General features: G+C 44.7%; 2 protein-coding genes and 1 non-coding gene across 14 annotated transcripts in view; 2 read left to right on the top strand and 1 right to left on the bottom strand.

Moving 5' to 3' along the window:
* The window catches only part of CNOT1 (CCR4-NOT transcription complex subunit 1), a 54936-nt gene extending 37464 nt beyond the window's left edge, over nt 1-17472 (top strand). For 5 of the 11 annotated variants that reach the window (XM_033517141.1, XM_019008004.2, XM_019008002.2 and 2 more), the window contains 21 exons: nt 221-398; nt 724-854; nt 1204-1500; nt 2960-3100; nt 3197-3301; nt 3858-3977; nt 4753-4947; nt 6619-6761; nt 7356-7464; nt 7555-7724; nt 8866-9118; nt 11032-11280; nt 11873-12036; nt 12307-12424; nt 12899-13000; nt 13254-13427; nt 13988-14137; nt 14884-15064; nt 15865-15997; nt 16097-16231; nt 16360-17472. In XM_033517141.1, coding sequence (XP_033373032.1) covers nt 221-398; nt 724-854; nt 1204-1500; nt 2960-3100; nt 3197-3301; nt 3858-3977; nt 4753-4947; nt 6619-6761; nt 7356-7464; nt 7555-7724; nt 8866-9118; nt 11032-11280; nt 11873-12036; nt 12307-12424; nt 12899-13000; nt 13254-13427; nt 13988-14137; nt 14884-15064; nt 15865-15997; nt 16097-16231; nt 16360-16438 — 3327 coding nt within the window. In that variant the 3' untranslated portion in view covers nt 16439-17472. The remainder of the gene's footprint in view (nt 1-220; nt 399-723; nt 855-1203; nt 1501-2959; nt 3101-3196; nt 3302-3857; nt 3978-4752; nt 4948-6618; nt 6762-7355; nt 7465-7554; nt 7725-8865; nt 9119-11031; nt 11281-11872; nt 12037-12306; nt 12425-12898; nt 13001-13253; nt 13428-13987; nt 14138-14883; nt 15065-15864; nt 15998-16096; nt 16232-16359) is intronic. The other 6 variants (XM_015639932.3, XM_015639936.3, XM_019008005.2 and 3 more) reach the window with 3 other exon arrangements.
* Nucleotides 17473-19903: 2431 nt separating this feature from the next.
* On the bottom strand, nt 19904-24592 carry SETD6 (SET domain containing 6, protein lysine methyltransferase). Of its 2 annotated transcripts, none has more exons than XM_015639940.3 (9): nt 24529-24592; nt 24307-24405; nt 24077-24221; nt 23446-23587; nt 22961-23155; nt 22694-22817; nt 22260-22440; nt 21909-22051; nt 19904-21407 (listed from the first exon to the last, which is right to left on the bottom strand). In XM_015639940.3, exons 1-9 carry the CDS (start codon nt 24553-24555, stop codon nt 21096-21098), a joined length of 1368 nt encoding a protein of 455 aa, XP_015495426.2. In that variant the 5' UTR covers nt 24556-24592; the 3' UTR covers nt 19904-21095. The 2 variants fall into 2 exon arrangements, with proteins under 2 accessions (XP_015495426.2, XP_015495427.2); XM_015639941.3 differs by having other exon boundaries at nt 22260-22437.
* Nucleotides 24593-25821: 1229 nt separating this feature from the next.
* On the top strand, nt 25822-25894 carry TRNAK-UUU. The gene has a single exon. It is a non-coding gene; the product is annotated as a tRNA-Lys (tRNA).
* Nucleotides 25895-26061: the final 167 nt, after the last annotated feature.

The following is a 26061-nucleotide window of genomic DNA, read 5'->3' as shown; positions in this document are numbered from 1 at the left end:
TGCTTTAGCATGGGGAGATTGCTTGGGCATTGCTTAATTTGGTAGAACTTGGATGAAACTCTTCTCCATGAGGTTGGCATCAAAACAGTTGTCTAATCCTCAGCTGTTATTAGTCTCTGAAAGGGGTGGGATTAGAATGGGGAGCTTGGGAGTCAAGTGGCTGTGTAGATGTTTTTGGTATTTTCCTTGTGGCATGACCTAAACTAGAGCTGTTTTGCAGTTGAATCTGAAGTTTGAAATTGAGGTGCTTTGCAAGAATCTTGCACTAGACATTAATGAGCTGAAACCTGGAAGTCTCCTGAAAGATAAGGATCGTCTGAAAAATCTGGATGAGCAGTTGTCTGCTCCAAAGAAGGATGTGAAGCAGCCAGAAGAGCTGCCACCCATCACAACAACTAGTAAGTACATCTCACAGAATCCAGAACTGCACTGTTAAACTAAGACAGGTTTTGCTATCCCTTAGAGTCCCCTCTATTAACAATACAGCGAGTGCTAAAACCATCATAATAAACAGCTCTCTTAAAATGTACTGAAGCTACTTTGGAACTAATCATTAGGCAACTGGAGAATGAAAGTTGCTTGGTAAGTTTAGGAGGCTTCATGACCAAATTGCAAAGCTTTTGTTTCTTGGTTGTTTCCTGGTTTAAATAAGAATGATATACCTGTTTTATAAGCAGTTGCTTTTCACTAGTGTCTCAATACAAACCTACTTATGTTCTCCAGCTGCTTCTACAACTCCAGCTACCAGCACCACATGTACAGCCACGGTTCCTCCACAGCCCCAGTACAGTTATCATGACATCAACGTCTATTCTTTAGGAGGGCTGGCTCCACACATTACCTTAAATCCAACGGTAAGTTTTAGAGGTGATTTAGTTTGCTAAAAGAATTCTTACAGCCAGGGTTGATGCAGATCTCAGCTGGTGGGAACTGTCAGGACTTAAGTAAAAAAGGGGCCTCTGTGCTTCTTTTATCCAGTCAGCAGCTCACCTCTGAAATCAATTTTTGCGTTGTTACTCAGCTGCAACTTGGTTAGAAAAACAATCATTTGTCCCAGTTTCAGATTTACCAAATACTATAATAGCTTCATGGGGAGTACTGCACAAGCTATGACAGTGCACTTGTAAGTCGTTCAGAAAATGTGTCTAGGGTAGGTGGGATTCCAGTGCACTTTATTCTCTCACCTTTCCTAATCCCCTGCAGATTCCGCTGTTCCAAGCCCACCCGCAGCTGAAGCAGTGTGTGCGGCAGGCGATCGAGCGCGCGGTGCAAGACCTTGTGCACCCAGTGGTTGACAGATCCATCAAGATTGCCATGACAACCTGTGAGCAGATAGTCAGGAAGGACTTCGCCCTGGATTCGGAGGAGTCACGGATGCGTGTGGCTGCTCACCACATGATGCGGAACCTGACTGCTGGGATGGCCATGATTACCTGCAGGGAACCTTTGCTGATGAGCATAGCTACCAACTTGAAAAATAGCTTTGCTACTGCTCTGAGGGTAGGAGCCCCATCATTTGAAGTCAATTTACGGGACTGTAGGCGTCCAGCATTAGTAAATCAGTTCTCCACAGTACAGACTTGTTAATTAATTCTGCAGCTTAACTACCATGGGGATGAATTCACTGGGTAAAAGTTTCATGACTCTTGTGGAATTACAGTGGGAAAAAGTGTGTTGTGATTCCAGGTCAAACACTTAAACTGAGATGGTAGATCTTTCTAAATGGCATATGAACTTCCTGACTATCTTTTTATTTCGCCTCAGTTGTTCTCTTCAGTTTAATCACATGATAGAAGCCTTGGAGGCTTGAACTTTCTGCAGGGTTTGAGGCAGAAAAGCGGAAGTGGGGAGGTCTGAATTGATTTTGGTGATATCTTGGATTGTTTCAGCATGCATGCTTCAGGCAGATTTTATTTACTTGTGCAGATAGGTAATTTAGACTTCTGAACAGCTTGTGAATTAATTGAGTTTTCTAGAGGCTATTATCAGCTCTCTTAATGAAAAAAGTTTGAGCTAAACTGTATGGAACAGCCTGTGAACTGCTGACCACAACTGCAGGTACCACACGGAATTCTTGCCATCAGTGTCAACAACAGGCATAAGAGTGTAAGGATCTTGGAAAGATCAAGACACAGCTATACTTTCAGCAATTAGAAATTAATCAGTTTTTTTAATCCCTGAAGACATATGACATTGGTACAAGTCCAGTTTTAATCCAAGGAAGCTTTTTAAGGGATAAGTGTAGAAAACATTTTGTTGCAGAAAAGGCTCTGTATGAGTCATCTCAAAATTCTTACCTGGTTTATTTTAATGAAGTGGTTTAACAGAAATAGTGTAATTTTTAGGAATTAATGAAAGAGCTCTTAGCCAACAAGGAAGTCCAAATAGATGGGACAGGCTGCCTTTATAGATGCATTCCATTTCTAGTGGAAACTGCTGCTCTTCACCCTGGAAAATAAGTGCATCGGTTTAGAGGTCTCATAAAGCAGACTGAGAAGGGAGGAAGAAAATCTGATTCCTTATCAGAAAAGGAACCCACTGAAGAAGGCTTAGGACTGCTGTTTTGCACTGTTAGTGCTGCACCTTTATATCTTCCAGTTGTAACCTAGGAAGTAGGAAAACTTCTACTGTGATGCAAAGCCTTCCCTGAATTAGCATCACTCTGTCTGTCTAAAGCAGGCCTTTATTTCTGTGCCCTGGAGATGGGTAGGTGGAGAAGATGGAGAACTCCTGCTGTTTTGTTCCTTGTTGAAAGTCTTCACTGTCGTCTTGCCTACATGTTTTATTCAAAGCTATGCAAAATTAAATTTAATATTGTATATTCTATGGGAAGGGACTGTGGTCCTAAGAGCATTCTTTTTTATTGCTGATGTTCTGTATAAGCAGCGGTGCAGATTTTAAGGTTAGTAATATACAGGGAAATTTTGCATCCTTCACTGATTATTGTGATTTTCAATAGGCAGCCTCCCCACAGCAGAGGGACATGATGGAGCAAGCAGCTGCCCAGTTAGCACAGGATAACTGTGAGCTTGCCTGCTGCTTTATCCAGAAGACAGCTGTGGAAAAGGCAGGCCCTGAGATGGACAAGAGGCTCGCAACTGTAAGTATGGGACTCTGTCTTTTAGAAATATTCTGTGTGCTCATACACATCCAGATGGGTGTCTGAAATGCAGTGTGGTGTTTGTGTTTTTCCCAGGAATTTGAGCTCAGAAAGCATGCTAGGCAAGAGGGGCGTCGCTACTGCGATCCTGTTGTGTTAACGTACCAGGCTGAGCGGATGCCAGAACAGATCAGGTTAAAGGTGAGCTCTGGTCAGATGCTGCTCCTGTCTCCCTCCTGATAAGGAAAAGTGGATGGCACAGCATCAGCTGAGTAATCATATATTGTTATAGTCTAGCCTAACAGCGCAGCTGCTGTTATGTTGATTAGTATGGAAACACATAAATATGTTATTCCAGAATGAGTGTTTATATCATTTTCTGAATTCCTTGAGTCTCTATTCTCTGCATTTCCTCTCATTGAAAGATGGCTCGTCTGCTTTGTTGTCTTTATATTTTATTTTCTTTTGTCTCCTTCTTATTTGCTTCCTTTAAAAGATGTACCATATGCTTTCCACAGAGCATTTCTCAATATTCTGTTATTTCTGTTTCTGGGGATGTGAGTTTCACTTTTAAAGCAAAATCCCCCTGTTAGGAGGTGTGGCAGGAGAGATAGGACCTCAGTGCAGAGCAGCTGAAGCCTACTTGATGTCTAGGCCTCTCTGTTTAAGAGTAGCTGCCTATTACACAAGCTGCCCTCATTTTGTACTGGCTCAGTGCTTATCAATGAATTAAATGCCTGTTGTTTCCACTGCAAAGGTTGGAGGTGTGGACCCAAAACAGCTGGCTGTTTATGAAGAGTTTGCACGAAATGTCCCTGGCTTCTTGCCCACCAATGACTTAACTCAGCCTACAGGATTCTTGGCTCAGCCTATGAAGGTAGAGGTTTCTGAATTAATCAGCTTGAGAGTACTATAGCATTTTTAGAGACTGTTGCAGAGCTTGTGTTTTTGCTCAAAGGATTCATAAGGGTCAAATGTATTGCTTGGGGACAGTGATTGGAAAAAATGCATTTGTTCTAAAGACAAAGTAATCGCAACATAAAACTTCCATCCAGTCTTAGGGATTTGTAACCCAAATTGGGACAAATTCTGCAGGTTAGGGTTACTACATGTAGTTTTAGTTGCAGTGAAGCATTTTATTCAAATCTCAGATTACTTTTGCGGGAAGGTCATGGATGGCAAGCCTGAATTTTAAAATAATTAACATCGTTTTTTATGCATACATAAGGCTTTATTGACAGAACAAGGGGGATTGGCTTCAAACTGTAAGAGGACAGGTTTAGATTAGATGTTAGGAGGAACTTCTTCCCTGTGAGGGTGGTGAGGCACTGGAAGAGATTATCTGAAGAAGCCTGTCTCTGAAGTGGCTTTAAGCAACCTGCTCTAGTGGAAGATGTCCCTGCCCATGGCAGGGCAGTTGGAACAAGATAGTCTTTAAGGTCCTTCCAACCCAAACCACTCTGTGATTCTGACTGATAGAATTATGTGCTGGATTTTTTCACAGCTTAATTTGCTCATATGTATGTAAACCACAGTACTATAGAAGTCTAAATTCTGGATGCTATAATTTCTGAAGGAGAGCCAGTCAGTCAGTATTTGAGTGTCACAAATGCAGTCCTTGCAAAAATCATTGATTTTCACTTTCTCTTAAGCAGCAAGCTTGGGCTACAGATGATGTAGCACAAATTTATGACAAATGTATGACAGAACTGGAGCAGCACCTGCAGTCCATTCCACACACCCTGGCCATGAATCCTCAAGTCCAAGCGTTGCGAAGCCTCTTGGAGGCGGTGGTAGTGGCTCGGAACTCCCGGGATGCTATTGCTGCACTTGGACTACTGCAGAAGGTGAGTGTATACAACTTATCTCTGTAACAACTGGCTTAGTTTTTTACTCACCCAGCTCATGGATTGTGTTGCTGGCGACCTTGTTTCTTCATGCATCTTGTGGAGCTTGCTCGGTGGACAGTACTGAGCTGCTGTCTTTGGAAATCCAATAAATAAGATTGGGAGGAAGCCATTGTATTCACTTAGGGTATTGTAGACATGGTGTCAACACTGCTTTGGAAGAAGCAGGTGTTCAGAATTGTGGGACTTAATTTTGTTCAGATATAGCAAGTAGAGATCTGTTGCAGTCCAGAGTGGTCTGATTTCAGGATTATTTGGAGGCTAAAAGGGTGTTTGAACTGCCCTTGTAGATAGATAGTACTGAGCATAGTATTTTGCAGTAACTGATAAATGACTGCATGGTGGGTTGACCCTGGCCAGCTGCCCAACATCCATCCCAGCTGCTTCCTCTTTCTGCTTTTCTGCAGGACACAGAAAACACAGAGAAGACTAGATGACGTTTGTTCAGATTATGATAATTGAATAGGGAAGGTAAAGGCTATGTGCACAAATGTAACTAAAATCTCTACTGTCCATCAGCAGGGAGATGTCCAGCTACCCCTTGCAAAGCAGGGCTTCAGCATGTGTCACATTTCCATGGAAAGGCAAACATCAAAACCATTTTCATCCTCCAATCCTTTTTCATCCTCCTTTCCCTGAGCTTTTATTGCTAAACATGATGTTGTATGGTATAGGACATTTCTTTATTCAGTCTGGGTCAGCTGTCCTGGCTGTGTTGCTTCCCAGCCTCTTGTCCATCCCCAGCCTACCCACTGGTGAGGGAGGCAAAGTGGGAAAGAAAAAGCCTTGATCCTGTGCTAGTGCTGCTCGGCAACTGGCAAAACTGTGGTGTGTTGTCAACACTGTTCCAGCACAGATCCAAAGCACAGCATGATATGGGCTGCTATAAAGCAAATTAACTCCATCCCAGCCAGAATTTGTAGGCTGTACCAGTGGGAAGTGTTGCAGTGAGCTCTGAGCTGAGCTGGCATCAGTGCCTATGTAGTAGTGTAGAACAAGTGACAGACAGAGAGAAAAATGCACTTGAGAATAGTGTGAGGATACGGAGCTGTTTGCGTGAGGATCCAAGAACAGCGCCAAAACAAAAGTAACCGAAAGCTGGAGGGAGACTCTTCATCTCCTAGTGCTTTTACCTATTAAAGGATCCAATCCTGACTAGGACTTGACCAAATAAATTGTGTTGCCTGTGTAAAGATCGTCCTCCATTTGCTGCAGACTAACACAGTAAGGAAGCTGCTCATTTACCTCTGGCAGGTTCTGTAAATATTTTCCAAGGTAGTTTTCCATGCATAAGCAGAATTGCTTGAGGTGGTATTGACTTAAGGAAGCTGCATCACAAACTAACACAGTCTGTTACAGTATTTGGTGCACATACAAAGCTAGTTGGGCATAGAGAGACCTGTAGGTTTGTTTGGTATCATAGCTGTGTACAGTGCATGTATAGATACCATAGTGGCTGGTAAAATCTCACCGTCTTACCAAAATGTCAGCACAATTACTAAATTGATGTTTTTTTCATGTCTTCTGGTGATAACTCTTGCTGATGTAACGTGCAGAAGATTTGGAAGAGGACTTGTTTTTTCCTCTGCTAACAGGTTGCATGTGTTCTAGGCTGTAGAGGGCTTGCTGGATGCCACCAGTGGGGCTGACGCTGACCTCCTGCTCCGCTACCGTGAGTGTCACCTGCTGGTGCTGAAGGCTCTGCAGGACGGTCGTGCCTATGGATCTCCGTGGTGTAACAAACAAATCACTAGGTCAGTTACAAGACAATAAGAACACTGATGTAGCTTTGACTATCTTTTGGGAGTTCCTGTGTTACTCTGAATTCCCTGCCTGTTAATATTTTGCTGCAATTTGGACAGACAAAAAACACAGCTATTTTTGTCAAAATTAACTAGTTCTTCTGATAATGCTGATTCATCCCAGAATATGATCGGAATCTTTAATGGAATTAAGCATTAGAGCATGGTCTGGGCTTTTTTTTTTCCCCCTCATTTTGCAGAGAGTATCTCTGTATGCTGTCACAAACAATGTGACATGGCATATGCCTGTAGCAGAAGCTTCAGCTAGGCAGACCTGCCAGTTCATCTTTGGAAGAGAAGCTTCTTATGTTGAATAAACTGAAGCTCTTGAAGAGCTCTTGTAACCAGTTGTGCAGGGCAATAGATGCTTGAGTCTGACTGTTCTGAACTTAAACATTACCTTAGAGAATGTTCTAGAAGAGGCTTCTTTTGTAGCTGGATAATGAATCACAGTGAATGTCACTGTTTATGAAGTAGTAGATTTGAGTTGTTTCACTTAAACTGTGTTGTTGAAATACACTTTCTACAAGAAGTCCAATTCTTCAGGTGCCTGATTGAATGCAGAGACGAGTACAAATACAACGTGGAAGCTGTGGAGCTGCTGATCCGCAATCACCTTGTAAACATGCAGCAGTATGACCTTCACTTGGCTCAGGTAAAGAGACCCTGCACTTTGAAAGGAGGAGGGATGCACTCAGTCCACTGTAAGATCTGTGGTTGATCTTTGTCTTTTTCACATTGACAGTCCATGGAGAATGGCTTGAACTACATGGCTGTGGCATTTGCCATGCAGTTGGTAAAGATCTTGTTGGTGGATGAGAGAAGTGTTGCCCATGTAACAGAAGCAGATCTGTTTCACACTATTGAGACACTCATGAGAATTAATGCTCATTCCAGAGGAAACGCCCCGGAAGGGTGAGACCATAGTATTGTGCAATATATTACCTTTTTGTGCTCATTTATGTTTTACATATTATATAGGCAATAACTCATATAATTCAGTCATATAGCTTTAAATTTCCCCTAAGGCTGCAGTCCTTTCTTAGTTTCAACTGTCACTCTAGTGTAAGTGTTCTCATCCTAGTCAAAATAGAGGCAGCTGCAGCAGGATGTGAAACTGAATGCTTAAGCAAGAAAATCTCTCGATGCACTATGCTCGAAAATCCTGTGGAACTGTGAGAAACTTGTTTGAATTCCTGCTTTATCTCAAATTTATGCAATATTGTTGCCTGTTTAAATCATATATATATATATATATCTATATCTATCTATATATATATATATATATATATGTGTTAATTTGTTAATCACAAACAATCCAATTGGACAATCATTTCTATTTAGAGCTTACAGAGCAATTCTCCATCAGTCTCATATGGCTTATGGTATCCACCAGCAAACTGCCCAAACCATTTGGGTAGCAAATGTTGCCTCAGCACCTGGAAATACCTGTGGGACTTGAAGGCCTCCTGTTTGTAAGTGGAAGCAGTTGTTGCTGGGTTTGAAAGGAGATGGATTAGAACTTGGAGAACTTTGAATAGCTGTGAGAGCAACCAGCTGCTGGCTGGTGGCAGTGGCCGCCATTACCAGCACTAATAGGGTGTTAATATGATGTCCCAAAACCAAAGTCCTTTCATCTGCAGCTGGCATGGATAGACTGTCTTCACTGTATGGCTTGACTTTCACTGCAGCCAAATCCAGTGCCCCAGTCAGGCCGTTCAGTACTGGTATCTCCCTGTCTGGGAGCATTTTAAGGCTCCTGAAGTCTGCAGAAGAGAAGCTGCTTCTAGTCCCTGTGGTGTTTTGTTGCACCACTCCGCTGTACAAATTGGAGTGGAACTTCAAAGCTTATGTGGTTTCAGTGTTCCTTCTTTCATCATAAGTGTATCTGCTTTCATGACTTATTTCTGCTATTCCAGTGAGGACTGAAAGATAGAAAGTTTTAGTATAAGAAATAATTTGCATTCTTTCAACTATTTGACTGAGCTTCCAGTTCCTGCACCTTTTGGGGGAGGAGGAATTCTAACCTAGCTCTTTCTCTGGTCTGTCACCTTAGATTACCCCAGCTGATGGAAGTGGTCCGATCAAACTATGAAGCAATGATTGACCGTGCTCATGGAGGTCCTAATTTCATGATGCATTCAGGAATTTCCCAAGCTTCTGAGTATGATGACCCACCAGGCCTGAGGGAGAAGGCAGAATACCTGCTGAGGGAGTGGGTGAACCTCTACCATTCAGCTGCAGCAGGCCGTGACAGTACCAAAGCATTCTCTGCGTTTGTTGGACAGGTAGAGCTTTTGGAAAGAAAGGTGCTTTTTATTCAACATAAGTAGGGTGTGATGCCCTCCATTTTATAGCAGTGTTATAACCTGTATTAGGAATCCTTTTGAAACTTCCTGGTGTATGGCAATTTACTGTCAAAATTCTGTTTTTGATGAAGCCCCTGTCCTCCACCAAATTATGTTCTTCAGATACTGTAGCAACAGGCTGTCACACCGTGAGTTCTGAGATAAGTTTGGTGGAACAAAAACTTGAGCTGAAATAGTTTTTGGAAATAATTCTGTCATGCTCTGTAATGAGCCTTGACTGGTGTTGTTCCTTATGGGTAACTATAAAAGCTCTGACAGCCTACAGGAGGATGTCACCAGTAGAAATTCAGGTAAATTGTTTCAGGTCATGTGGGCAAGGGAATCCTTTTTCAAAATGAAATCATTAATAAAGAAAATCTGGAGGCTTCATTAGCTGAAGTGGTGCCTAAATTTAAACAATGTCCAAGGTGCCACTCTGAAGCACCTTAACAGGTGTGGTGAACATCACATACCATTTGCCTTCTAGGAGGGAGATCCCCTCAGTAGCCCAGCATGTGTGGTAACAAACTCATGTGTTTGCAGGCATCTCCCTAAAACTCTGCTCCTTGCATGCAGCTCCTTGACTGCAGCTGCAAGAAAGCCCCTGACATGCTCTTTTTGTATTGTGTTCTTTTTAAATTTGTGACACCGCCACAGATATGCTGCAGACTTTGCAGCTACTAATGAAAAGAAGCTCAGACTTCAGAGTATGCATGAAGATTGTGACTGATGCACTGTTGTTTTTCATTTGATTTTAGTGTCCTTGTGTACTGGTTACAGGCAGCTTTCTGTTGGTCTGACTTCTGGTCTAGTTCTTGCATAGAACTTTTTGAATGTTTTTAATAGACATTGTGTTAAGCATACATGTTAAAGAAGGATTTGACCTATTTCTGTGACCTCACTTTTTTTACTTTAAATCATGCTTCTAAAGCACACTTCAGTAGAGTGCTCACAACACTTAGTACACTTTTGTCCCACTTCTTTATCACACTTGTTTGATTACCTCTTGTACATATTTGATCAGTTTTGAAACAGCAATTTAAATATATTGAAGTGCAGTGTTTATTTACAATTGTTTCCTTACAGGCTTTAGTAATGAGTTTTAAATGAATATTTTGTAATAACTACATTAAGTAAGATTCTATTACTGAACTCAAATGACTGCCGAAGTGTTGCTTCCTTCACACAAGTCGGTAGGACATGGAGAAGCACAGAACTTTGAAGGCAGATACATAAATTCTTTGGGCTTTTTAGAAAAAAAGTTTCTCCAGAAGTCCTAGAAGTTCTCCACATTGTCTCCAAGTTACTAGTTGTGCTGTTTTTATAGCTTTATGTCCAGTAGGAGCTCAGAAATAACATGCTTTATTCAAAACTCACAAGTTTTTTATATGTATATTATTAGAACAACTCTCCCATGCAAAGCAAAAAAGCCCACCCAATCTTTCTCTGCATGTAATGGTCATGTAAGGAAAATTCACTTTCCAAATGCAGTTTGCTTCCACAGAATGGGGCTGCAAAGTAGTGGTGATTGCTGAGCTAGGAGCTGGAGTCTGCCCTTCCCAGAGCTTGTACTCCTCATGTTCTTCATGCAAGGCTGAATGCTGGTGGCAGCACTGATGCTGAAACAGGTTTCTCAGCTATGCTGATGGTTAGAAAGATTTGGGATTCAAAAGATTGTATTTGAGAATAAATGTGTGTGCTAAAATTGCGTTATCACCCTCAAATTGCCTTGAAAACATTAATCTCTCAGGAGAGTATGGCAGAAATTAGCCGTGTCAGGCAGAGTGGGTGCTTTGTAAAGGGTGTGTTTGTAATAAATTGTAAAATGAACTGTCTGTGGTTACGGTGCTGATGTCTTTTCCTTTCCTGGTTAGATGCACCAGCAGGGGATCCTGAAAACAGATGACCTGATCACCCGTTTTTTCCGTCTTTGCACCGAAATGTGTGTTGAGATCAGCTATCGAGCCCTGGCCGAGCAACAGCACAATCCTGCAGCCAACCCCACAATGATTCGAGCCAAGTGCTACCACAACCTGGATGCCTTTGTGCGACTCATTGCACTGCTGGTGAAACACTCTGGGGAGGCAACCAACACAGTCACAAAGATCAACCTCCTGAATAAGGTTGGGAATCCTTCTTGTCCTCATCACATTTAAAGTGTGTTGTCCGCTGTATCTTTGATAAACCTGAGGTGCAGACCTTAATGTGGGCTGCTGCTAAAGTGTCTGATGTGAACTTAGATGGGTTGGTCACTGGCAAACTTTTGAGTGAACCACCAAGATACCAAGTGGCTTTCTTGTTCACAAAGATTACATCTCAAACCAATCTGAAATTCATCTTTGTGCCTTGAAATTAAAAAGTCAGCAGCTGTTGTTTTAAGATTGTTGATTCCTGAGTGTTTACCTTCATGTTGTGAGGGTCTTTCCTTCTCTCTTACACTACTTGGTTTATGGCTGGATGGTCTTAGGTAGTTAAAACCTTCAGTTACTGCCCAGTCAGTCATTGTGACTGTGGTCCAAGAGACAGGGAGAGCAAAGCATAATTGTTGGGAATTGCTGAAATGAATTGTAATATTCATTTATGCAACACTTCCAATAACTAGGATTTTTGGTTCTTGTTAGAATCTGCTGGGTTTTTTACTGTTGGTTAAAGTATTATCTGTAATCTGACTTGCAGAGTAATTCTTGCTGTCTCCACATGTCTTAATCTCTTTAGGTTCTGGGTATTGTGGTGGGAGTTCTTCTGCAAGACCATGATGTTCGGCAGAGTGAGTTTCAGCAACTTCCTTACCATCGCATTTTCATCATGTTGCTATTGGAATTGAATGCTCCTGAGCATGTGCTGGAGACCATCAACTTCCAAACACTCACAGCTTTCTGGTATGTATTTGAGATTGGCCACAAATCTCTCTTTCTTGGTAGGATCAAGGGTTTTCACTTAAAGGCTATCTGACTGTTCTTTGTGGTGGCTTAATCACCTTTGGAGTAACTGGTTCTACTGTGGACTGATCACTTGCTTCTCTTAGGGAAGAAGACTGGTAAAACCCAAGATGCTCAAATGCCTTTGCTTTTTCCTGTGTTTTTCCCTCAATGTTATGGAAAGCAGTCTTATTGCTGTGCACTTCTAACCTGCTCTAACTTTTCTTTCAGTAACACATTTCACATCCTGAGGCCTACAAAAGCTCCAGGTTTTGTTTATGCCTGGCTGGAACTGATCTCCCATCGGATATTTATTGCAAGAATGCTGGCACATACACCACAGCAGAAGGTGTGGCTGCAGTTTATCTTTTCTGAATTAAAAAGCTCACCCAGATGTTTATCTGGTGTGGTGCTGTTTCACATTTCTGGAAGTGCACTAGTAGCATGGCTGTTCTGTTTTTGTTGTCTTCCATATTCACAGTAACTTAACTGCATGGAGCAGAGTCTGTGTCAATAACTATGGAACACAGGGTAAATTGAATTTGATGAGCATGCCTTTGCCAATGTGTAGAAGAGTTGTAGCCTTCCTTCTAGGCTAAATATTGTCAGCTCAATATGGCATGTTGAGGGTTCTGGAAACACCCATGGCACAATGGTGTGCAGGTGAAGCCCTTGAAATGAGCCGTGCTGCATTCAGTGGATGAGTTGGCAGTTGCTAGCTCTTCCATCCAGGTTTATATAAAGATCAATCTAATTATAGTTTTGAAATTAGGGTAACTGGTCTTCATTGCATGTTTTTCACCTGCTGTTCTTTTCTTGACAGGGTTGGCCTATGTATGCCCAGTTATTGATTGATCTGTTCAAGTACTTGGCTCCTTTCCTTAGAAATGTGGAACTCACCAAACCTATGCAAATTCTTTACAAGGTAAAAAAATGTCAACTAATAGATGCTTCCAATCAAAGTTGTCTGAAAGCAGAGATATTCTGGCAGCAAAATAGAACTAGCTGTTTTCTTCTAACTTAGATCTGAGAGTTGAATTTAAATTATGGGGAGAAGCAGGCTGCCCTCCCAGATTCCCTTTGGTAATATTAGCCATGTGACATAGAATGATGGCTCTGCAAGGTTTTGGACAGTTTCAACAGTTAGACATTTCTTATATTTAATGTTTATTTCACAGGGCACTCTGCGTGTGTTGCTAGTCTTGTTGCATGATTTCCCAGAATTTCTTTGTGACTACCACTATGGGTTCTGTGATGTGATCCCACCTAACTGTATTCAGCTAAGGAATCTGATCCTGAGTGCCTTCCCACGGAACATGAGGCTTCCAGATCCTTTCACCCCCAACCTAAAGGTAGAACTTACTTTAAAGGAGTTTGATAATAGGAAACTTTAATGCTCAAAATACTCTACCCAGGTTAGTATTATCTAATTAAATCATTGGGTATCTGCTAGGCCACTAATCTGGGAATGATTAGAAGGAAACTTTCTCATGCTGCCCAAGCACTGTCCCGTTGCTCTTCTCTGCCTGAGCTGTGCAGTGTGATGGGAGCAAAGCTGCAGTGCTCACTGTCACTGAAGAAGGCTGTTCTTGACTTGTGTGGATGTTTGTGCTTTTTGAAACTACCAGAATGTCTGGAGTGTAGATGGGGAGACCCCAAAGGCAGTGACTGAACTTTCCTATGGTCTTCACCCCTGAATTGTTTTACCCTCTCAGTTCTTCAAGACATCATGTAATAAGTTTGCATGTTAGATATCAACTTTCTTCTAAAATCTGCAAAAGTCAGATCTTGCCATTCTGTTGGTGGAAGGAAAAGTGATCAGCAGCAGTAGTTGATGTAATATTGCTTATAGATCTGCTTTTCAGTTTGTTCCATTGCTGATTGTTTAGTTGACTGGGCTTTCTGTCAACAGGTGGACATGTTAAGTGAGATTAATATTGCTCCACGAATACTCACAAATTTCACTGGGGTGATGCCACCTCAGTTCAAGAAAGACTTGGATTCCTATCTCAAAACCCGTTCTCCAGTCACCTTTTTGTCTGACTTGCGAAGCAACCTACAAGTAAGTTTGAGGTTTTTGAGATTTCTGTGGGTGCTCAGTTTAAATAATGTGGCAGAAATGATCTCACTGGTTCAGCCACCATCCTTTCCTGCAGAAATTTTGTTGGTGTGTTGGCCAACCTGTGTTCCAGGCAGTAGAGAAGCCTGTGAAAATGCACAGAATTCTTCTGCCACTCCTTGATAGGATGTGTTGAATCTGATTAACTTTTGACTCCAAATAGATTAATTGTTACAGAAATATAAGGATCTTCATGCCAATACTTCAAGGGTAAAAAAAAGGTTAATTTAGCTAAAGCCCAGTTCAGAACCATGGCTAAAACCTCATTTCAGACATCTCATGGCTTGGCTTGCAGCAGTCTTCATTCTGAATTTGGACTTCCTCAGATAATTGCTTAGACAGAAACATTCAACGAGGGGGATGTTTCAGCCAGCATCTGGCTGGTGAATTCACATTGCCTTATCTGATGTTTTCCTTTAGGCAGAGTGTAAAAACAAATCTGTTGTGTTAACAACTTTGCTGATGTTTTTGAATATAAATACACATATATATACATGTGCTATAATATATGTTTTCTAATATATGTGTATTAGAAAAGGCTAAATGCCAAATTGAATTTGTGGCTGTCCCAGTGTGTTGTCTTCTGGATAATCAGTAAGATTCTTGGATGCTGTTGTTGTTCATGCTGTACCTTTGAGTGCTGAAGGAATTATTTAGACTGTTAATGCTTTTCATATCTTTGCTATTAGGTATCAAATGAACCTGGCAACCGATACAACATCCAGCTGATCAATGCACTGGTGCTCTATGTAGGTACTCAAGCTATTGCACACATTCATAACAAAGGCAGCACACCCTCCATGAGCACCATTACCCACTCAGCTCACATGGACATCTTCCAGAATTTGGCAGTAGACCTGGATACTGAAGGTGAGCTGGAAACATTGCTAGTTCATGCAGTGTCACATTTACAGCATGTGGGCCCTCACTTTAAAGAGGACATCGAGGTGCTAGAATGTGTCCAGTGAAGGGCAGCAAGGCTTGTGAAAGGTCTAGAAAACATGTCCTGTAAGAAATGGCTGAGGGAGCTGGGTCTGTTTAGTGTTGAAAAGAGGAGGCTCAGGGGAACCCGAGCTCTGGAGGGTTGTTATAGTGAAGTTGGGGTCTTCTACCATGTGTGCAGTGAGAGAACAAGAGGAAATGGCCTTTAGATTAGATACCAGAAAAGGTTTTTTCACTGTTAGGGTAGTCTGATACTGGAACAGGCTGCCCAGGGAGGTGGTGGCGTTGCCATCCCTGGAGGTGTTTGAGAGGCACCTGGATCTGTTGCTGGGTGATTTAGTGGTTATGGGGTTACAGGGGTAGTGCTGCGTTGATGGTTTGACTTGATGGTCTTAAAAGTCTCTTCCAACCTTGATGATTCTGTGATTTCATGTAGCTGATAGAGAATTCACAGAAATGAATGCTACATTAGAATATTAAACTGGCTATAGAGCAATGTTCTAACCAAAAGTTCAAAGTATTTGAGGGAATTAAAAGTGCCTTCAATGAAGAGGAATTCTTACTTCTCCATCAGCCTGGGTTAATACAGCTTCTACATATCTTCAGTTGGTTTTGTGTTGAGTACCTCCATAAGGCTCCCAAACATTAGTCTCAAGCACTACTGGTTGCTTCTTTATTCCCCTTTGTGTGCAAGGGAAGCCGTGTGTACTCAGTGTTCTCTCCTGCAGGCCGGTACCTCTTCCTGAACGCCATCGCCAACCAGCTGCGGTACCCCAACAGTCACACCCACTACTTCAGCTGCACCATGCTCTACCTGTTTGCAGAGGCCAACACAGAGGCCATCCAGGAGCAGATCACCAGGTGAGAGGGACGGTGTTTAGCTTGCCAACATGCAGCTTTTTGCTTTCCTTCTATATTTTTTGTCTTTGAGCTCTAAGTGTTCTTACTTTTGGATTTCAGGGTTCTCTTGGAACGACTGATTGTAAATAGGCCTCATCCCTGGGGTCTCCTTATTACGTTTATTGAGCTGATAAAAAATCCAGCCTTTAAGTTCTGGAACCATGAGTTTGTTCACTGCGCTCCAGAAATTGAGAAGTGAGTATAACTTAACCACAGAATCATTAAAATTATATCTCTGAAGCAGTTGAACCTTGGGTTTTTGGTGCTGTCATATCCATTTGCTGTCATAAATGCACCTACCATTGCTTTGCTTCTATGTGCAGGTTGTTCCAGTCAGTTGCACAGTGCTGCATGGGGCAGAAGCAGGCCCAGCAAGTTATGGAAGGGACTGGTGCCAGTTAGATGAGCTGCATCCTGCATTGTAAGAGTGCCAGCCTGGAGGTCCCGTCTCATCAACTGACTGAAGACTCTGTAAGGCTCCTCCTGACCTTCCCAGCCCCCTTGATTGGGTAGACACAACAGACCCTGGGTGAAAGTCTTATGTGGGCATGTTCCAAAGTTTGAAACAAATTTTTTGACTTTTGGCCAAACTTCAGAAGATGCTGTGAATATCATTTGAACTAGTGTAAATACAAGGAACAGAAACATTTGTCTGGACTTTTGGGTTTGTGCAAATTGTGTAAAAGGCAGGTGGGTAACTGGTGCCTGTCCATCTTGTAATAAAGGGGCAGCTACTGATGCCAAGCACTTGTCTAGGGCAGACCTCCTTGTCCTGACATTCCCAGACTCCCAAAGAATATTGAAAAGCCAGTAACTTATTTTTCTTTATGTGAATGGGGGACCTTTAAATCACTAAGTTGTTTTTTAAAAAAAAAGTGGATATGTTTGGAATATGGGAATTCTGTGGAGTACAGGAGGGGTGAGGGAGGGGTTAAGGTCCAGTGTTGCTTTCCCCTCACCCTCATGGAATGCTGATAGACAGCAAGTGGAGTGGCAGTCAGAGAATGCCTCCTTTTTGTTGAAGAAGAAACAGGCCCTTTTGGGTTAGGGTCAGCTGTTTCCAGTAAATAAACCAGAGACCAGGCCTATAGCTTCTTTTTTTTTTTCCTCCTTCTTCTTTTTTTTTCTTTTTTTTTTTTTTTTTGGACAGTTGTAAATTTTGGAAGATGAGGGGTTAAATCTAGAACTTTTTCCACCCTCCCCTGTGACCACACAGTATAAGTTTGTAAAAAAAAAAACTAAAAAAAGGAAAAAAAAGAAAAAATTAAAACAAAAAACCCAAAGGACCAATACAGCCCATTTTGTAAGGATTTTCAATGTTTTGTAAAGTATTGGTCCACGTGTTGTATTTTGTAGCCTTTCTAGTTCTTGGGCTTTAGTTCTCCCACTCTTGTATGTATGCATACTGTAGTTACACATTAAAGTCATGACATGCAGCACGTGCCACTGTGCTTATTCTCTCCAATTTATCCTGGCCAGTTGATGTCTTCCAAAGCCTGTTCCACCCACCCAAAGCCTGCAGTTTTCCAGTGTGTTTTGGGCACTGCCTGTTGAAAGCAGCTGGGTTTGCTCTCTAGCACAGGGTCAGTGGGCAGATGTAATGACTGCACAGGATCTTGCTTTGAAGTGCATCAGAAAGGACAGTTGTATGCAAACAGAAATGGCTTAGGTACAAGTTCATGGGCTGAACTTGTTGTTCCTGTCTGAGTTGTCCTCTCAGACAGGAGACTGCAGTGGAGGTATAGAGAGTGTGGACAGCCCATCAGTTTCATTTCTAGTGCCTTTCCACCCTGCTGTCATCTCCCTGCAACAGTAATCTGCCCAAGGTTGTGGTTCACTGTTGTAAGGGTAAGGCTTCAGTGTTGTTAATAATATTGCAAGGTCCTTTAACCTAGCAGATGCTAGGAAATAGAGCTTCACTTCTTTTATTTTACCTATCAGCTTGTTAAAGCTGACTGCTTTAGTTGACTTGCTTTGGTGTGCAAGGGAGGTCAGGATTTCCTACTCAGGTTTAAGAGGTTGCATACCTGGCTTTGCATTCACTGCATAAAGGAAAAAACAGCTCTGAGGGATTGCTGAGCCAGCTGTGCCAGTGGGTGGCAGCTCAGAGGGAATTCTCTCTTCCTGTTCCAGGCATTAGTCACCTCTGTGTCAAGGAGCAGAATGTTGCTAGGTCCTACAATTCCATGGCATTTCTTTGCTAGGTCAGCAGCTGTGCTGAAACTGAGCCTTTTGAAGTTGGAACTTGGGACACAGTTCTCATTTCTTCTTCACTATATGTTTTACTGTGCCTTCCATTCCAGTCCCAAGAACACTCAGTTTTACATTGTTTTCCAGAAATTGTATGGCTGTTCTTAAATCCCTGAGGGAAAACAGTCCAGCCTAACTAACAGCCCTGTTTGAGGATTCTCCCCTTTAAATGCAAACAGCTCTTGACTTCTGGCATCCAGTGGGATACAAAAGGATCTCTTTTAAGGGAATATCTTTCAAGTCTAATGCCCTAAACCACTGATCAGTGTCTTTTTATGTGGTTAATGCACATCTTGTGTGCAAGCTTTATGGCTCTTAAATCTTGAACTAGCTGATACTCATCTGAGTGTGGTTTCTTAACTGGGAGAATTGGGGTATTAAACTCGCTGGCATTCCTGAAACAACTCAAAGCTAGTAAATCTTTCAGTGTTTGGCTCTAGTCCTTTTCTAGCTTCCAATTTAACAGGGTATTCTTTTCATCTTACTCATCTGTAAGCCTGGTTTTAATTGGGTTGTTGCCAGTTTTGCTTCTTGTGATCTTGCAGGAGTGACAGTCACCTACATGAGAGGGGTCATCCATTTTCTATTTTTTTGGGTATCTCTTCCTCTCTGGTAAACAAGCTCTTTTGGATCATGTAACAGTAAGACTTGTGCCCTCAGGGCTTTTTTTCTGGTTTATGTTCTTGGATCTGTCCTTTCTCAAAGGTTTGGTTTTTTTTTTGCATTTAATTTACTTAATTCTCTTCCTAATAATATAAAACTCTGTACAATTCCAAATTTGAGTGGCTGGAATAATGGCCTTATTTCCTTTTTCCCTATGGTTCCAGCTTTACATGTGCTTTGTTTACTGAAGACTCCTTTATATCTAAGTTGAACCTCTATTAGATATTCAACCTTTTCATTCCTCAAATTTACTGTGACCAGGAGTTCTGTTGGGGATTCTTTGGAGCTCTCAGCTGCTTCTCAGTCTAAATCCTAATTGAGTGTAAGCAGTCTTTCTACTTGTGGAGTCTCCAGTCTTTGAGGATTACCTATGCCCTGGGTTCTGTGGGCATTTGTTTCCAGTGCCCCTTCTGCTTACAGTAAGTACATTGAATTTTTCCTACTAGATAAGAATTTACCAGTTGAAAGCTGATTCCCTTACATTACCTACCCTTCAACTGTCACAGCAATCAACCAAATTTACCATCCCTATTCTGATTTATTTCCCCCTTTCCTTTCCCTTGTCTACCTCATTCTCTTAATTACACTTTCTTTTTATTTCTCTGGTGCTAAAACATGAGTCTGCTATCATCAATCCCATTCCTTCAAAGCCTTATCATTATTCTGCAATGCAAAGAACAGATCAACATGTGGTACTTTTCCCCATTTTCCTTCCTGGCAACAAAGTAACATTAATTGCAGGATCCATTCTGATGCTGTTTTCCCCAATTCTCTAATAGATACAGAAGCCACCACATAATCATCTTCTTAGTAAGCAAACCCCCCACCCCCCAAGCTTTCCTCATGGTCCAAAAATACAGTCTAGAAGTGAAGTTCTCAAAATGCCCTTCTCCAGTGATGTGCAACTTTAAATGTTCATGCAGGCAAACATTACAAACAGTAGGTATAACGAAGTCTTGTTACACAGTGTTCAAACCTTTTATAGGCTTTGGTCATCACCAAGTTTGTGCATATCTAAAAAAACAAGTTTTAACCCAAACCCCAAACTTTAACCAAGATACCATATGTCATATGTAATGCTCTGACATGTACATTTTCCAATATGATTTTTTTGGAGAGACATGGGATACAAAAATACCAATTTTAACAACATCTCTGTGAAGGTTAGAGGCCAGCTGTGTGAGATCCTGGTCAAATTCACTATTGTCCCATCTGGGAAACCAGAACAAGCTCCCATCAGTACTGTTAACCACCCTGTCCCTACACTACAGGCAGGGCTGTAGCTGAGCTTTGTCACCAGTACACTGTGGGTTCTGGTTCTCTGCAATACTCTTTAACTGCAACAATCCCCTTACTCTTAGATGGGACTTCACACCCTGTTGAAGTAGAAAGCATGGGCTAGGTAAGAAAACTTGCTTTTATTAAATAGAGCTTGGCCTGTCACCCATCTGCCTTTTGTCATGCAAAACCAAAGTGAGTTCAGGCTAGAACTGCATCAAGGAGAGGGTGTGTATGAAATTCTCAGCCTGCAGCAGCTGTGGAACTGTGACAGTGCTCCTCCAGAGTAGTCTCAAGCCCACGCAGAAATATCTTGTGGAAATAAAAGGAATTATTTGTTATACTGAGCCTACATGAAGACCAGCTAGATGGGCTTTTACTCTTGAAAATGTTCAACATAAAATATGTACAGATGAAGAGTTTAGTGTTGTCAGCAGGTCTTCCTGGCAGATACTCTGAATCTCTCCAACATAAGAGCTACCAGTTGCATTTCTGCCCTCCAGACAAGGAGCAGTTCTTGCCTTAAATTTCTGATGCTGAATGAGGGAATCCTCTGGTGTTCTGGCAGTGTATGTCTGCCTTCCTCAAACAGCCATTAGGATGGCTGGGTTTCTTAAGGCCTCTGGAAAAAGGTGGTATTTGTGCTCCAGAGCTCTCATGGTACAATAAGGCCACTCAAAACCACCTTTGTACTGTGAATATACTTCTTTATGTAGAGGTAGCTAAAAATCTGTCTGCTGTACGAGGGCCAAATGGACTCCTAGTCAGGCTTGCCATCTATTCTCTCTGCTACAAAAGAGATGGCCAGAGGCTGACCTTTCCCTCAGGATCAGCCCCAGCCAGGTCCTGTCCAGGGACACTGAGGTTTCTATTGTACCAGCTCTAGCAGCTGATGCAAGATCCTTTTCTGTCCATAGCGCACATGCAGCGCTTGCTGCTCCCTTCGACTCAGTTTCCCATAAGCCTCCTTGTTATTTAGCAAGTCCTGCTCTGCTTTCAGGTCTGCCCCATAGGACTCCAGGGTCAACAGCACACTGTCATAAAGGAGCTTCTTGCAAGGGGTTTTAAGTCTGGAGAGGGCCTCATTTGAAAGAGTAGAGTTCTCCTCTTCCTCACTGTCGTCTTCCCAGCCATCTTGCTCCTTATACTCCTTGAATTCTTCTTCTGACATGCAGAGCACCTGTAGTGACCCAGGCAAAGGGGTAAGTCACTGGCAGTGTGAGTACATCAGGCTTTCTCCTCTGTAGAACAGAAGAGCCATGTGGAGCAGGTGAGGTATTTCTCAGCTACACTAAAAGATTAAAACTGGCTTACATACCTAAGTGCAAGTAATTGTGGGTTAGAAGAACATTAAAACAACAAATCTGGGTATTGGTAAGTCTTCTAAAACATCTCAGCTGTCACCTACAAAGTTGTGACAGCTTTCTAGAACAGTAGTGGCTATGGAGCCATTCAAGACAAATATGTGAGTATACATGGATGGCAACTTCAGGAGAGGAAGATGACTTAACATCACCTGGGAGCTTGGCAGCCACACCCTCTACCACTGTTCACACAGGACTGTTAGTGCCAAACTGCCTTCAGGTGCTTGTCCCCTTCACTGAGCCATTCTGCACTGCTGCTTTGCCCAGCTGTACTCTGTGCTCCTTTTGCAGCTCTTCTGCTACCTAGCCATTCTTACCTTGAGGGTCACAGACAGCTCTTCCTCTGTCAGCACCTCATCCCAGCCAAGCACAAAGGCGCCTTCCTCCCCTACCATCTCCAGCTGGCACAAGAAGTCCCACTGCTCTGAGACCAGCTGCTGCTGCGCTTCACTTTTGGCACCTGTTTTGAAGACAACAGAGCTGTGAACACAGCTGGGATGGCAGTGGAGGAGGGGGAGGGTGAATGAAGAAAGGGAAACAGGAGGCAAAAGAAACAAGGCTTGGCCCCACCCCCTGAAATGCTGTGGAACAGGCTTATTTTTCACATCATCCCTGTTTAATAGAGAACCCTACCCCATCCTTTCCCAGAGGCCTGGGGTGCCACTCACGCTGCAGAGCTGCCCTGCGCAGTGTCACCATCTGGATGTCAGCAGTGTCGTGGGTGTTGCCAGGGTAGGGCTCTGCGAAGCCATACATGTGCAGCAGCTGCCAGTTGGCCATCTGCCCGTAGGTGTTGAAGATCTCCTGTCCTTTCCCCACAGGCTGCGTTGTAACCATCCTCAAACACTGCTGCAAGCAGGGATAGGAAAGCATCTGAGCTGTGCTGAGCCGACTGCTCAACAGGGGTTTTCATAGAGTCCAGATGACCCCGAGCTTCTTCTGATGAATACCAAACATGCATCAGGGCTTTGTATTAATGAGATCCAGGCCAGACTTGCTGCTGTGTGCTGAGACCCCACCTTGCTGTGCCCCCCATTCCCAAAGGTCTTACTAAAACAGAACCAAGCTGTGACAATGCCTGGTGCAGTAGCTTTGCACTCACAGGAGAGTATTCCAGGTTGGCGTTGTGGTTGGCCACATGATTCAAAATATCTGCTACAGGCACCATCATGGGAGGATTTGGCCCCTTCTCATCTTCTTCTTCCTCCTCCAAAGGTTCCTGAAAGCTAAGATAAGCCAGTGGTACACAGAACTGCACAGGGCAAACTTCATCTTACACTTAGATTTGTGCAACAGCAACGTCTGACATAGCCTGTACTCCTACTTACTTGTCTGTGCTCCTTGCTGGAGCAAAGCCCTCACTTCTCACCTGTAAGCCATGACAAATGCCACCAGCTCCTTATACAACTCCAGAGTGTGCAGTTTTGGATCAAAGATGTCAGGGTGGGTCTCCATAAAAGGCAGGATGATGGAGTTGTACTCCTGGTAGATGTTAGCTAGATCCTTGTCCACAGCTTCAGGAATGCCTGTGCCCTGCAGGAGCCTTGTTCGCTCTTCCTGAGGCCTGTTGCAAGAAAAAGATTCTTCTCCATCTGTGCTAGGGACAAAGGGTCTTCCTCCTTAAAAATCTTAGCTTCCCTATGCTCTCCAGGTCCTTGTTCTCCAGCTCTCCCTGCAATGCAAATCCTGGAGCCCCTCGGGCTCCTGCCAGTGCTAGCACAGAGCTAGAACAGAGGGTTGGGGTCACCCAGCAGGACCACATCCCTTCCCAGGACAATACTCAGCAGCCCCTGGCCTGTGCCTGCCTTCAGCTGTAAGACTGAGCCTCCCCAAGCCCCCTTGCTTCCACCTTACCAGAACATGGGGTGGTCCAGGCTCCGGAAGTCCTGCCAGAGGGAGAAATACGGCTGCCAGTGCGAGTTGCTGGCTGTGTACTCGTGTAGCAAGGCCAGCAGGAGAGGGACCCAACCAGACTGGCTCTGCAGGGACTCCTGGGCTACAGAACCAGACAGGATGGAGAAAACCTTAGTTGTTACACATTTCAGATATGACAAGCCTCTGTGTCTGTCTTTGGCCTGGAGCCAGGGATTATTGAGCTTTTATTCTGGTTTGTCTTGGGTTTGTCCTGAGCTGAACCAGGAGTTAGAGATGAGCTCTCCCAGGACCCACGGCCTTGCCCACCTCAGCCTGAAGCTCTGCATGCCTTCAGAAACCAAGGAACTGTTCTTACCAGCGCTTCAAGGAAAGCAGCATAGTACAGGAGCCTGTCACTTAGAAGTTGGAGATGTTGAACTGATGGACTTTTCTCCCTGTCCAGCACAGCTGTTAGGGAAGCGAGGGGCTGCCCAGCCCTCCCCTATCCTACCTGCTGTCAAAACAGCCCTACAGCATCCTGTGCAAATCAGGAACTGAGGCTTTACCACAGACCCATTTATTCCTTTAAAAGGCACAGCAGACGCGAGTGACACAAGAAGCTTACACTCACCTTCTTGCAAGAGTGCGTGGATGGAGGTGGTGTGCTGGGACAGCAGCACTGTGCGAGGGATGGTGAACAGCACCTCTCCCGCCTCCAGCTCCTCGGCAGCCAACATCCCGTACCCCGCCACTGCGCCCTCCTTGCTCAGGCGGACCTGGGGCCAGAAGGAACTGTGAGGGGTGGAGCGAAGAGACCAGGGTGGGCCTAGGACATGCCCGGGCCGGGCCGCTGTGCCTCACCTTGGGGTTCAGCTCCACCCCGGCCCGCCCGCACCATGCCAGGAACCCGGAGAGGGGGTCGGCACTACTCTTCCCCTGGGCGCCGCTCTCGACCGCCGCCTGTGGATGGAAACATGGTGTGAAGGGGGAGGAGCCATGAGGCCGATCGCGGCTCCCTTCAGCGCCACCGTTCCAAGAACCGGTGTGTCCCCAGTCCCCCGGCAGCCTCCGGCTTCCCAGTACCTTGAACCTCTTGGGCGCCGACGCCATGACGCTGCCAACACGTGGTCCCGCCCCACGTGGTCCTGGTCGGGACCTTCCGGGTGGGTGGGGGCTCCGCCCCCCATGGGCCGAGCTAACGGAGGCTGAAAAGGGACAGAAAGGATCGGACGGACCAGCGGTGGAAACGTGCCCGAAGGCTTCCTGCTCGCGGGGCTCGGGCGTGGGACTCATGGTCCCTCTCTGTAGGGTCCAGCCTCCGAGCACCTCTCTGAAGGGTCTGAGGTGCTTATGGTGCCTCTCTGTGGGATCCAGGGACCACCACATGTCTTTCTGCGGGTGTGTCCATCCCGGGGCCGGTGCACCTCGGGGGGCTGCGGTTCCTCCGTGGTTTCCGTGGGGCTGCGCACCGGTGCGGTGACAGCTCCAGACATGGGTTAAAAGCAGCGGGCTCCAATTAATCAGGATCATTAAGCTTGTGCTCTTGTTCAGTCGACACCACACACGCTCCCACCGAGCGTACAGACTCTCATCTCCCCTCCAGGGCCGGCCAGAGCAGTTTTCCCGGCTCATTAGTGCTGTCCCTAGCCCCAGCAGAAGAGGGGCTGATGCCATCACTGGCTGCTCTAATGAAGCCAATTAGTGCGCGTGAGGTGTTTGAAGAGGCCCCACGGGGCTCTCTGCAGGCTGTCCCTGGGGCTCCCCCACCCGTCTGCAATTGGGGTCGGCTTTAATCTCCCTTCCTAGCTGGGCAAGGCTGGACTGGCAGGGTGGGTTCCCTGTGGGGCAAAAGGGTCCCTTCCTGAAGAGTGGGGAGGAAGGGCAAGAGAATGTGTGGGGTGACCTTTAGGTGCCCACCGCGGGCTCTGTGTCTGTAACTCCCCACAGCCGCCTCCCTCCTTAACGCGGCTCCTGCAAAAGCGCCTCTGGGACTCGGATTCTGCAGCCGCAGAGCAGAGCTCGGACCCCTGCGCGGCCACAGCCACCGCTGCTGCTCCTGTCCCCCGGCAGGACCCTCCTGCCTCCCTCTGGGGGCGGCGGAGGTTTTACAGCCGCTCCCGCAGCATCCTGCTCCCCTCCCCGCCTGCGCATCCCTGCGGCAGCGGCTTCTTCCCAGGGCGCATCGCCGTGCCCGATCAGTGCCCAGGGAGATGCCCAGAAGCCGGGTGTTCAGCCTGGCCTGCGCTGGCAGCCTCGTTGGGGTGGCGTGGGAGTGGGAAATATCAAAGTGGGGTCCCCACGTTGTCCCTGCAATGCCGCAGGAAAGCGGGGTCCCCCTGCCTGTCACAGAGATGCCCCCCCCGAGCCCAAATGTGAGCCTGGATAGCTCAGTTGGGAGAGCATCAGACTTTTAATCTGAGGGTCCAGGGTTCAAGCCCCTGTTCAGGTGGTGGCTTTATCCTTTAGGATAAAGAAAGGAAACCTGTGGGCAGGAGCATCATCCCCTCCTGCTGCTGGGGCCCTGTGCAAGCTGCAGGGTCCCCAGGGCACCCTCTCCTTCTTTTCCTATCACCAACTCCCCGAGCTGTTCAGAGCTGGCTCCATCCCACCTGAGAC

This window comes from Parus major, chromosome 11 (genome assembly GCF_001522545.3).
Source record: "Parus major isolate Abel chromosome 11, Parus_major1.1, whole genome shotgun sequence".
Classification (NCBI taxonomy): domain Eukaryota; kingdom Metazoa; phylum Chordata; class Aves; order Passeriformes; family Paridae; genus Parus; species Parus major.
Note: the sequence above shows the minus strand (reverse complement) of the source record. Positions and strands in the feature narration are given on the sequence as shown.